This window comes from Ochotona curzoniae, unplaced genomic scaffold (genome assembly GCF_017591425.1).
Source record: "Ochotona curzoniae isolate NIBS_2020 unplaced genomic scaffold, NIBS_Ocur_1.0 contig_2318, whole genome shotgun sequence".
Classification (NCBI taxonomy): Eukaryota; Metazoa; Chordata; class Mammalia; order Lagomorpha; family Ochotonidae; genus Ochotona; species Ochotona curzoniae.
This window is the reverse complement of record NW_024465419.1, coordinates 12182601-12195831: the sequence shown is the minus strand read 5'-3', so window position 1 is coordinate 12195831 and position 13231 is coordinate 12182601. Positions and strand designations below refer to the sequence as shown.

Genomic DNA, 13231 nt, shown 5'->3' with positions numbered 1-13231 from the left:
AAAACTTTTGACTTTTTGTTTTTATTTACATATTTCAATATTTTAGTCACCGAGCCATATGTTTTTGCTAAAAGGATTATACATCTGTTTTCAATAAAATACTCATTAAGCCACTCACAGTGTGCTCAGGATGACTTTTCAGATGAGGTGAGTCTGCTTGTGTGCAGATTTTGTTAACAGGTGTACTTGTTTGAGAGACACACCGTGTCAAATGCTCTACATTTGAAAGCTGAGGTGGAGTAGTTCGTTGGACCTGATAGACAGGGCTGATATCTGTTCTGGTTGTTGTTAGCCACTGCTTGTTAATTGCTTATTTGATATTATGGGTGGCAACTGTTTTGATTGCACTTGTAATTTGCTGAATGTCAAGTATTGTGGGATCCTGGCATGTGCAAGGTGAGGATTTTAGTTAGGCTACCGTGCTGGTTCCCCATTTTGGCTTTTTGGTCTGGGCTATTAGGACCTACTGTAGGGGCTCAGCCAAAAGCAGTGACTACCCTCCTAATAGTTTTTATTTAATGCACAAAAATAAAAACTTGTAAGACAACATTATGCCCATTTATTGTTTTATATGATTTTATTGAGGTATAGAAATCTATCATAACTGAACTTTAAAAGTTTAAGATAGGAATTCCACTTTTGAGCCTTAGTATTCAAAATGGTAGTTAATATAATGCTTTGCCACAGATGATTTTTAATTAAGGGTTATTTATGTGCCAGTGTGAACACTCTTGTGGACTGCAGCAGGGCCCTCTGAATTCTTTACAAGTGACAGCAAAGCAGGTCATGCTTTGATGTAGAGGAGAATATTAGATAAAAATAAAGCATTTCTTCTCTGAAGTAGGGAGAGAGATTTTCTTGCCGAAAGGAGAAAAACACAATGAAAGAGAGGTTTTATAAACTTTACATACTTGCTTCATTCTTCATTTTTTTAAAGGAAAGATTTATATGCTTATTTGCAACAGCATTACACACACACACACACACACACACACACACACACACACACACACACACACACACAGATCTTCTATGTGCTGATTTCCATCAACCCTCCTTCACCCCTTTCCCAGAATGGCCACAATAGCCATGGCTGGATCTGGCTGAAGTCATGAGTGTACAACTCTGTGTATCTCACACATGGCTCTCAGAGACCCAAGTGGCTGTGTCATCTTCTGGCTGGCTTCCCAGGTGCATTTGCAGGTAGCTGGATTGGAATGAGCAATCCAATACGGGATGACAGTGTTGCAAGTGGCATTTTAACGTGCTGCACCACAATGCCAGCTTTTGAACTCTGTATCTTTAGCAGTTTGTTCAGAGTCAAATTCAAGGCTATGGCCTCAGGTGTTCTTTAAGCTAAGAACTGGAACTAACAGTTCTTCTGTCTTTGTATATCTAGCACCTTCAGCAGTGTCTGGACTGTAGAGTGGATAAGTGTGGTTAAGAAAAGGCTATTTTTGCTTGACAACCTTTGTTAATATATTACAGAATCATAATCTTGGAATGAACCTGCCAAGTCATTTAGCAAAGTCAGGCAGTTCATGAATCAGTGTAATAACATCTCTGACAAATCTTCCTTTTGTGTTGCCGTGGATTTGTCCTGTAACTATAGAATGACCTTGTATCCCAGAGTTATCTCTAGGATAACTCTGAAATATTGTAGGGCATGGAAGCAGAGAAAACAAAGAATTAGTGGAGGATTAGTGACTAAGTTATTGGTTGGAAATCGTGGAATTGAAGTCTAGGTTAACTGGAAAATCATTACTGTAGTAATCAAACAAGAGTTTTGTACACTGGAGTTGCTTTTGTAAAATCTCAGACTTTAATCTTCATCCACAGAGGATGGGACTGTGGGGAGAGAGGGGGCAACTCAGTTGCATATGACAGCTCCTTAACCTTCCACACATTCCACGGTGGTGCAGGGTGTGACCCTAAATAACATTCCTGTCTCTCTCTTTCTCCATCCTTGGCTGCAGACTACTACTTTAGAAGGTTGGGAGCATCAGATGAAGGTATCTCCTTTCTTTTCGTATTGATAAGTCTGAACCCCTTCCTTCATTATTTATTTAGTGTTAAGTGTATCCCAAGCATAAGTCCAAGGATTGTAGATATATCAATGGGCAAAACAAAGATCCCGATCCCTGCTCTTCTAGATCCATGCTTATTGTAGCGCTAACAAAAATGTAGCAAGAATCACAAGTTCAACTTTTCTGATAACCACATTTACAAAGAAAATGCAGATAAAATAGCAATGAATACATTAGTACATATGTAATAATATTACCATTATAATATGAGATAATGTTTAATACCAATTTAAATATGTTAAATGCTAACATATTTTGTAATATACCAGGTACTAATACAATCAACATATTAACATAAAATACTTGAAGAGTAGTAAGGATAAAAATTACAAGAAAGATCTTTTATTCCTTGTTGTATTGTTTTGATGTTTGGTATATAATATTCATGCATGTCTCAGTTTAGACTGCATATACTTGGTTCTGTTGAATAGCTTTGACACACTTGTTCAAATCATTTAATCATATATGTGAGGGTTATTTTTGGGTTCCACATTTGTTCCATTTGTCTACATGTCTCCTATATGCTGGTGTCACCCTTTTGCGATTTGTAGTAGGTTTTGAAATTAGGACATATTAGAACTCTAGCTTTGTTTTCCCCAAGGTTGTTTTGGTTATTTGAGCCTTCTTGAGTTTCATATGAATTTTAGGTTGAGTTTTTAAAATTTCTCCAACACACCATTGGGGTTTTGGTAGAGATTGCGTTGTAGCTTTTGGTAACATGAATTTCTTAACAGTAAGTCTTCCTACCCATGCATATGGATATGTTTCCATTTATTTATGTCTGATTTGTACCTTCTTTTTAGGATTGTTCATCATTAGTGTATAGAAATATGTCGGCTTTGGATCTTGTTGTTTTATTAAATTCATTAATTCTGGCAATTTTTTTGATAAAATGTTGAACTTATTACACATATAATCATGTTAATAGTTTTCTTTCTTTCTACTGTAGATACCTTGTTTTTTTTTTGCTTTTCTTGCTTAATGGACTGGAAAGTTCTGGCTGGAACCTTTATTTCTTTGTTAAATAGAAGGGTAAAAGTGGCCATTTTTGTCTTTCTGATCTTTCAGAAATTTTAGAAAATATTTAGTTACTTGAAAGAGTTACTGAGAGAGAGAGAAGGTGAGAAAGATACAAATCTTCCATTTGTTGGTTCACTCTGCAATGGACAGAGCTGAGCTGATGTGAAGTCAGGCACCAGGAACTTTTTCCAGGTCTCCCACATGGGTGCAGGGGTCCATGGAGTTGAGCCATCTTCCACTACTTTCTCAGGCCATTAGCAGGGAGAAGGACTGGGAGTGGAAGAGCTGGGACACAAACCAATACCTATATGGGATGTAAGCACTGCACATGGCAACTTTACCTCAGTACCAGCCCCCTTTTCTGTTCTTAGAAGAAAAGCTTCCATTCTGTTACCATTGATTATGGCTGTGTGTGTGTGTGTGTGTGTGTGTGTGTGTGTGTGTGTGTGTGTGTGTGGTTTTATGTAGAGAGCATGGTTTCCCCAGTTTATTGTGAAAATTTTCTGTGGTTTTAATTATGAAGGGGGTGATTAGTAAGGTGCTTTTTGAAAATTTGTTTTTTCTTATTCATTTTCATCTTATTGGAAGAGCAGAAAAGAGAGAGAGAGAGAGACAGGGAGGGAGGCAAACACAGAGATCTTCCATCTTTCAATCTTCCATCTTGACTCTGATGATGCTTATAGCTGCTGGACGGGGCCAGGTTGAAGCCAGGAGCTAGGATTTCAATCTAGATTTCTCATGTCAGTGGAGCCTAGGTACTTAAATGATCATCTGTTCCTCTCAGCATTCATGTTTTCAAGAGGGCAGAAGGAGGTGGATGAGCTGGGACTCAGACCAGGTATTCTAAAATGGAATGTAAACAGACCTAGCAGTGACTAATTAATTTACCAAATGTCTGCTGCAAGTAAAAAGATTTTTTTCCATCAGTTGAGATGATCTTGTAGTTTCTTTTCTTTGTTATCTTACCATGATAAATTACATTTTTAATATTTTTGTGAATTGAACCATCATTATATTCCAGGTATAAATTAGCTTAGTCATGATGAGCAATCTTTTTAATATCCTGTTCAATCAGGGTTGAAATATTTTGTTGAAGATTTTTTCATCAGTATTAAAGGATTTTGGTCTATACTTTTTTATATTTAAATATTTATATATTTATTTGAAAGAACCATAGAGAGGGACAGGCAGAGGCGGGGAGAGAAGAAAAAGAAAGAGCGAGAAAGAGCTTTTATTCACTGGTTTACTCCCCAAATGGCTGTAATGGACAGAGTTGGGCTATGCTGTAACTAGGAGCCAGAATCTTCTTCCAGGTTTCCCACATAGGTGCTGAGACCCAAAGACTTGAACTGTCTTGCACAGGCACATTAGCATGGAAGTTGATAGGAAATGGAACATCTGAAACTCCACCTGGTGCCTTCTGAGATGCCAGTATTGCTGGTGCCAGCTTTACCTCAGTGCCACAGTGCCAACCTCTATAACTTTCTTTTCTTGTAGTGTGTGTCTTTGGGAGCAGGTGATGACTGATATAATGAATTTGTAGGTGTTTCCTCCTCTTCACTTTTTAAAAATGTATGAGAAGTTAAACAGGTGTTTTTATCCCTTCCTCTTTTTGTGTAATATGTTCTCAGATAGCCATTCACATAGTCAGTTCCTTGCCACCATTTAGATATCAGTGAAAACGCCTCTCAGGTCCTGTTCGTCATTCTCTTAGCTCTCTCTGTTACTGTTCTCATAGCGGTTTTCACTGCTGCTTTTCTTGTCTTACCCTTTCTTCTATCGTATTATGCCTTCCTCTGTCCATAGATCATAAACTGTCAGAGCAGTGCCTGTTGGTCTGGGTTTTTATGGTGGTTGCATTACGCAGGCATGGTGGACTAAATCATTGGACTCGGAACTGACTCACAATACAAGGAAGGGTAGAAATTGCCAACCTTCTCATTACGTGGTGGATTTCTGTGGTAACTAGCCCCATTCTATTGTTTTGGAGCCAAGATTCACCTCATAGTATAAACTCCAGTGTGATTGTGAAAGAGAAAAAAAAAATGATTCTTTTCTCCTTGTCACTCAGCAAATTCTAAAGAACTCTTTTGCCAGGAACTTGGAAAGTAATAAAAAAGTACTTTCTTATCGTTTCACATTATGACACTACCATAGACGACTGGCATAAGGGCAAATGCAGTGAGTGAGTGCTGACTCTCAGTGATGCCCAGTGTAGCCAGCCTTACCTTCTCCTTCTCTCTTCTCCACCTTTTCCTTTCTCTACCTAATTTTGTTGGTGTTTCCGTTTGCCACACCTTTCTTTAACATTTTCATTTTTGAGTTTTCTGTATCAGATTAGAAGTCTAGGATTATAAGTAACCTGGGTGGCAGCAGGATGAGTGGCATTGGTGCCAACCCCTCATGCTGGAGACTTGTGGCTACCTACCTGCCCTCATTGCCTTTCTTTTTTGTAAAGTTGTCTTTTACAAAAATCAGAGGGATTGCAGGGAAAATTTCAGGATAAAGAACTGTAATAGGACATTCTCCAAAGTATGATATGAAGTGGGAAATAGTGATTTCTTTTGGCTGTGCTGATTCCTGCGTTATGGCCGTGCCTTATGAATTGCATTGGTAATGGAAGAGGAAAGACATTTAATCAGCCTTCATCAGTGAAAAGTATAATCAGAATGACAGAAGGCCTATAGACCCTTTACTATTTAACCTTTAGACTGTTTTCTAAAAAGTTGTCTTAAGAAAGAAATATACTTCATGCTCTTCTTATTAGAGTTTATCTGACATGATATTTGAATTTGGTTTTAAAATTTTCTTTCCAGTTAACAGAAGATGAAATTGCAACTATTCTTAAGTCTACATTGAAAGGGCTAGAATATTTGCATTTTATGAGAAAAATTCACAGAGATATAAAAGCTGGAAATATTCTCCTCAATACAGAAGGACATGCAAAGCTGGCAGATTTTGGAGTAGCTGGTCAGTTAACAGTAAGTTGACTTTAATAATTTGGGGAATATTTTTGGTTGATTTGTTCAGGTATGACTGTGACTAACTTTGGTGAACATGGAAGGAAATGCATCACTTTGTTGTTCTTGTGTAGAAAGCAACCGCAGAACTAAATCTGAGTGTTTATAATTAATGGGATATTGGATAAAGGGGAAGGAATGTCGATTAATTTTATAGTTTTTATTGTTATAATAATATCTTTATTCTTTTTAATGAAGATAGTGAAAGTAAGTTACTTATGGATACATGGCTATTTCATATTTTAAAATTCCTGTATGTATTGTGACAATTTGAAGTCTTAAAGTTAATCTTATATATCATGTGTGGTATTTGAAAGTTTAGTGTACATTTTAAAGGACATGTTAGCATACAAATTTGGTTTGTTTTTTTGTAATAGTATTCATGTCTGCATTATGTTATCACAGGATACAATGGCAAAACGCAATACTGTAATAGGAACTCCATTTTGGATGGCTCCTGAGGTAATTCAAGAAATAGGCTATAATTGTGTGGCTGACATCTGGTCCCTTGGCATTACTTCCATTGAAATGGCTGAAGGAAAACCACCTTATGCAGATATACATCCAATGAGGGTAAGGAAATTACCGTTGGTTAAAAAAGGTTGATTTACATGCTGCAGTTGTTTAATGTCAGTGTAAGGAAACATAAAGCAAGTCAGATCAGCTCACTTGATTTAAATTCTGTGTGATAAATAGTGAAATTGTCTGTCAAAGATTAGTTGCTATTGTTTTTTCTTCCTGCATGTTACTAATTGTGAGAGAAGTGAAGACGTATTTATCTTTACAATCACTGTTTTTCTCCCTGGGAAATTTCCTTGGGAAGTCTATTCTTAAACAGAGGAAAGGGTGGGCAAATCTGTTGATTTTTCAGTTAGCTGAGTTCCCAATGTGAGAGTCAAAGAGTTTGAGGAAACTGCTTCTTACTTTTCTACCCATCATACATCTTCTACGTTTCTGAGTTTTTGCTTATCCTCTTTTTTGGTCTGGGGCTTACAGTAAAAAATTCTCCTTGGTTAATGCTTATTAGAAAAGGGAGTTTTCTTGAACACCTGCTTTTCCAGGATGCATTTTGAGTATGAAGGATATACCTTGCTCATTGACACTTACTTGCCTAGGCTTTCATGTGTGTGTTGATAACAATTTTTAGTTATATTGGAATGTGAATCTCATCACATCATTGCCCTCTAGTGGTTATAGTTACCTAAAGGAGGATATAGAAATGGAAGAGAGAGAGAGAGAGTGTGTGTGTGTGGAAAAGAGAAGGTATCTCCTGTGTTACTGGAGAAGTGTGTGAAATAAATAAATGGGAGTAAAAAGAATACTTTTGAATATCGAGAGAATAAATTAGAATTATGTCCAATATTACAAGATGTTGTGGTTTTCATTTCAGTATAGTAGGTAACTATATTTTATGTTGGAATAGTTTTTAAAAAATCTGTGTGCTCTATTGAGATACTATAAAGAGAGCATTCTTTGGGTAATACAGTTATGTATAACATGAACTATTTTCCTTATGCATATATGTTCTTTTTGCTAGAATTACAAAATTTTTAAATATATTAGTTAAAGTAGCATGAAATATGATTAGCATAAAACAGAAACACACATCCTCATTTTTTCTGATTATTAGGCATCTGTGATATTTTTAGTAAATGCTTGTAGAATGATTCTCAGAGTAGGTGTATTTGAGTTTGAATTAATAAGGTTTACTAAATCAGTTCCAGAGCTGATATTCAACCTTGCATGTTACTATTCTGCTTCTTATGTGTGGCAATCTTACTTTTTCTGACCAGTTTAGACTTGGACCTGTGCTTATCTCTCCAGCAGATAGCAAAGAATTATAGCACGTGACCCTTGCCTTCCAGAATCTTAAAATATTATACGCATCCTAGATAATTTGCTCACTTTTTTTCTGTCAGTGTAAATCTTACCAGTTTTTCATGTCCTAACTCAAATTTTGTTTCTTAAAAACAAAACAAAATAAGAAGAAACTATGTTTCTATATAGAGTCTTTCTTGACAGGCTGTCCAAGTAGATTTTTCTTTTTCTTTGTCATTTGCATATACACTATTTTTGACTCCAGTTCTTTGGATAGTTTATTCAATATTGCCTTGTGCATTTCCAAACACAATGCAGTTTTAAGTTGTTATTTAAAGGATATTATCATTATTTAACATTTTTTTCTCATGTTTATATTGGAAAAATGTTAAGATATGTAGCAAATACAAGCTTTCCAAAGTTTGACTCTTCAACTGAAAGCTCATATTTTATCATTGGCAACAAATACTGTTTTCCTGGATATGACAAGTTCGTTTGGTTCATTTTTTAGAAAATGTCAAAATACCCCAAGTCTGAGTAACCCCTAGGTTTTTTGTTTGTTCTTCTTTCGTGTAAAAATGCTGTGGCTTCAGCAAAGAGCTGCAGCTTGGTTAGCTTGCAGCTCAGACACGCAGGTGTTTTTACTCAAGAAAATCCTTGTTCTCTGATGTGTGCAAAGTGTTTTACGCATCGCTTTCTCCCCACTTTGTCACATACAGAAAGTTAAAAAATATTATTTAGGGATAGAAAGGTTGTAAAATTAGTAATTTTCACTGCTTCGTCAAGGTTTATTCGAGTTTGGAGGGAGGTCAAGGAGGAAGGGTAGATTGAAGAAAGAGCTGTGCAAAAGAGAAGAAAGTTGGAAAGTGAAAGGTCATGACATTATCAATGCTAGTTAGCAGTGCTCACATCTGGACTGGAGAGTGCTGTGGCCTTGGTTTCAGGGTTTGAGCTTTAATGAGGCAGTTTTTGGAAAGATGGAACTACAGGGAATTTAAGGACTGTTTTTGAGGTGATAGTTCAGGTGGTTATCCAAGAATGGGAAACATGCCAGTGAGAGTATAGAGCATAAAGACATATGAAACCATGCTTTCTGTTCTTGCTGCTGAGCAATGTCCTTGGGAACTTTAACAAAATTCTGATACTTGCACCCTACCTTAAATTAGTTAAATTGATGAGACTAGAAAGCAGTTAAATATGTGTGTGTCAGACTGAGAGAGGAAGATAAGGTATGAGAAAGCTTATAGGATATGAAATCTGTGATTACGGGGTGACTATTGATTTTGAAAAAAGATGTATGTAGAGTGAACGGGGCAGTACAGAGTGAGGCATATTCTCTCTGCTGATTCACTCCTCAAATGTTTGCAATGGCTGTGGTTGGGCCAGGCTGAAACCAGGGGCCACTTGGGTGGCAGAGGTTCCAGGACTAGGTCCGTGCTCGTGCTTTCCCGAGCACATTTGCAGGGAGCCCGGGTGAGAGAGGAGAGGCCAGGACCCCAGCTGCTGCTAGGATTTGGGGTGCTGGCCTCATAAACACTGACCTCTAATGTTCTGTCTTTTAATTTATTCTTTTTATTGTGATTATCTTTGTGAGGTGAGTGTTTGAATTTCTCTTTTAATTGGTAGATTAGATGAAATTTATACTTCAAGAATTAGATTGTAAATGAAGATGACACACAGTGATGGATTTGCCCAGACTGTTATGTGAAATATATTTTGTAATCAAAGCTCAATTTATTTTCAAAAGTTAAGTATGAAATCAGTTAAATTAATAAAATTAATTTTTTTTTACTTTATTAGCAAATTTATTTGAGAGAGAGAGACAGACACAGAGAGAGAGACAGAGAGAGACAGAGAGAGAGAGAGGTCTCGTGTGCTGGCTTACTATCCTGATGACTGCATTTTTTGCATCTGGGTGTGGCTGAAGCCAGGAGCCCAGAATTCTGAGCCATAAGCCTCTGTTCCTGGGCTCCCAAGTCTTTGCCCTGTGGCCTCTCTGGTATGCATTAGCAGGAAGCTGGGGTTGGAGCTAGGACGAGAACCCAGGCTTTCTGCTAAGGGATGGAGGCGTGCCAGTCGTGTCTTTTCAGCTATACCAAACACTCACCACTGTTGCCCCCAACTGGTTTAATTTAATTTTAAATTTAATTAACCACAAAACTTCTGTGGAGATCAGTCCTCTCTCTTTCTCAGCTCTGTAGGAAAATAGACTTCATAAACTAAAAAAAATAGAAAATGAATATATTGTGTAATTTTTCTAAATGTCTAGCAGTGTATTCTTCCGACAAATCTGCACTTTTCCCTTTAGATATCACTAAAAACAAATTGATTCTCTGAAGCACATTTAAGTTTTGTTTGTTTTGTTTTACAAGCATTTCTTTTTTGGTTAGCCATTTCTCACTATAGTGATTGAGTAGGGAAAGAACCGTGTTAGACAAAGAAGGTAGACAAGTGTCTGATGATTTCTTGTATTAAATGAAGGAAAGAAAACTCATCTTAAAAATGTTATTCATGTACAATGTAATGCTAAATGTTTATTACTCTTGTAAAGTAAGATGTAAAAGCGGAATATATAGTTTAGAAGATTTGTTTCAAAAGTACTGGAGACAACTTGAGGCACTTAGATGACAATTTTCTGGAAAGTCAATTTAAACGTGACAATGTCTAATACTAAATTAGGAATTACTTTAGGTTAAAAAAGCCTCTCTCTCTTTTTGTATCATTATATCACCTACTTCCAAAGAAAGAAACTGGATATTTTGAAACACAAAAAGTTCATTTGTGCTAAATGATGCTTTGTGCATTATATCTTTGTAGAGGGTGTTGTAGCATAGTGGGTTAGGTTACTGCTTAGGACAACCCATATCACATATTGAAATCCTTACGCTGGTCCTGGCTACTCTGGATTTTGTATCCAGCTTCCTGCTTGTTTTTCCTGGAAGAAAGCAGATAATGGCACAAGTTCTTGTGTTCCAGCCACCCACACTGGGAGCTAGAAGGGAAAAAAAAAAAAAAATCCCTCTTCTTTTCCTCTGGCTTTCAGGTAAATAAAAAAAATCTTTTTTCTTTTCTTTTTTTTTTTTTAGTTCAATTTCTTTCTTGAGGAACCTTTTGCTTAACAAGCTATGTTTTCCAAATAGCCTTTACTAACCACTCCCTTTTTACTTATACTTATTTACTTATATTTGTTATTTGCTTATTAGAAATACTTATTAGAATATAGCATTTTAATAGGTAAAATAAATGCAAGAATTGTATCTGGAGGTTTAAAAACAGACGTTACAAGCAGGTATAGCTGGTGTTCATTCTTTACAACATGTTTAAAAAGCGATGCAGGTGGTAGCCTTCCTGCTTGCAAGTCAAATGGCACTACACTTTTCAGTCAAGTATACTCCTAATCCAGAAGACACAAATATGTAGTTGCTTACATGTCTGTGGGGTAAAACTTGAGCAAACCTCTTAAAAATAATTTTTTAAAATGCAACACTAAAAAAAAAAATACTCCATGATTTCCTGCCTGCTTACTTAGGGTAAAATTTGAGGAATTCTGGAAGACTGGGCTTGGGTGGTGGTACGAATTGAGTAATCGTGTGTGTGCTGCCGCAGCTACACGTTCAACCACAAGTTGAACAATACACCTGTTTTTGCTGGGAGGACTCAGCAGACACATCTCAGTGTGTGTGTATGGGACCGCCCCTTTAGGAGATCCCTCACAGCATTCACTGTGCGTGTACGTGATGGCTTGAAGTGGCATAGAAAGCAAGTGTTGTCATTTAATCTGGGAGGCCCCATGTGTGAAATCAACGTGTTGGGAGTGTCATAGCACCTACCAGAAGCCCCCTAGGAAGAATCTACTCTCTGTGTCTTGTGGTTTTGTGTGGTTGCCAGCAATCCATGCCTTTCTTGTTTTTTAAAGTCAGATTTACAGAGAGGAGGACAGACAGAGGGGAAGATCTTTCATCTACTAGTTCCCCAAGTGGCTGCAATGGCTGGAGCTGCACCAATCTGAAGCTAGGAGCCAGGAGCCTCTTCAGGATCTCCCACATGTGTACAGGATCCCAAGGTTTTTGGCCATCCTTGACTGCTTTTCAGGTCACAGGCAGGGAGCTGAATGGGAAACAGGGCCACTGGTGCCCATCTGGGATGCTGGCTTGCACAAGGCCAGGCTTTAGCTGCTAGGCTGTTGCACCAGACCCATCCATACCTTTCTTACAGTTGTGGTTGGAACAGTCTAGTCTCTGCCCGCATCTTCCCATGGCATTCTTCTCTGAGTGTCTGTGCCTTCTTTTTTTCCTGACTCAACTTTCTCTCTGCCTTTCTCTTCTACAGATACTTGTAATTGGATTTAAGGCTTGCTCAGATAATCCAAGTGCTCAGATAATAACTTCTGCAAAGATTATTCCCCACATCCCCAATAAATTCACATTTTCTGTTTCTGGGTAATTTGATATAGGCATAGATTCAAGGAGGGGGCACCCATAATATATTCTTTCCAATGATGGGGTAATAATTTATGACTAATGACTGATACATAGCATAAAATTTACTAATATGAGCTATTTTTTAGTTTATATGTCGTTGACGTTAACTGCAGTGACACCGTTCCACAGCCTTCTGCCCATTTTCAGAAGGGTTTTGTTGGTCATCCCGAATGAACACTGCACTTATCGGATAGTAACTCTTCATTTCTTCTCTCCCTGACACCAGGCAGTCACTACTGTGCTTTCTGCCTCTGTGTAAGATCTCCAAGGGAGGAAGTGTAGATACATGCTTGGTTGTTTACAATGTAAGGTCATAGACTCTAACAACTTTGGTTTAGTAATATGCACATATATACTATAAATGTGTGTATTTATGCGTATCTGTTTGGATTATAAGAAATCATGTGGCTGTAGATAAAGATTATGTGATTGTGTAATTACAACTCTGCTTATATGCAGTTTCACTCTCAGTTAACTGTGGGCAACTACTGACTTAAAATATTAAGTAGAAAATTACAGAAAAAAATAGATTAAGCATTTTTAAAAGATTTATTTATTTTTATTAGAAAGGCAGATCAGATTTACAGAGAGAAGGAAAGACAGAGAAAAAGATCTTCATCTCCTGGTTCACTCCAGAAATGGTCGCAGCAGCTGGAGCTGAGCCAGTCTGAAGCCAGAGCTTCTTTGGGTCTCCCACATGGGTGCAGGGTCCCAAGGCTTTGGGCCATCCTCGAATGCTTTCCCAGGCCAGACAGGGAGCTGGATGGGAAGTGGGGCAGTGGAAATATAAGCTGGTGCCCATATG

The 13231-nt window shown here is 37.5% G+C and overlaps 1 protein-coding gene across 1 annotated transcript in view; it reads left to right on the top strand.

Annotated features, from left to right (window-relative positions):
• The window catches only part of STK3 (serine/threonine kinase 3), a 274727-nt gene that overhangs the window by 73389 nt on the left and 188107 nt on the right, over window positions 1-13231 (top strand). The window contains exons 5-6 of the mRNA XM_040972635.1: window positions 5924-6088; window positions 6533-6700. Of these exons, the coding sequence (XP_040828569.1) occupies window positions 5924-6088; window positions 6533-6700 (333 nt within the window). The remainder of the gene's footprint in view (window positions 1-5923; window positions 6089-6532; window positions 6701-13231) is intronic.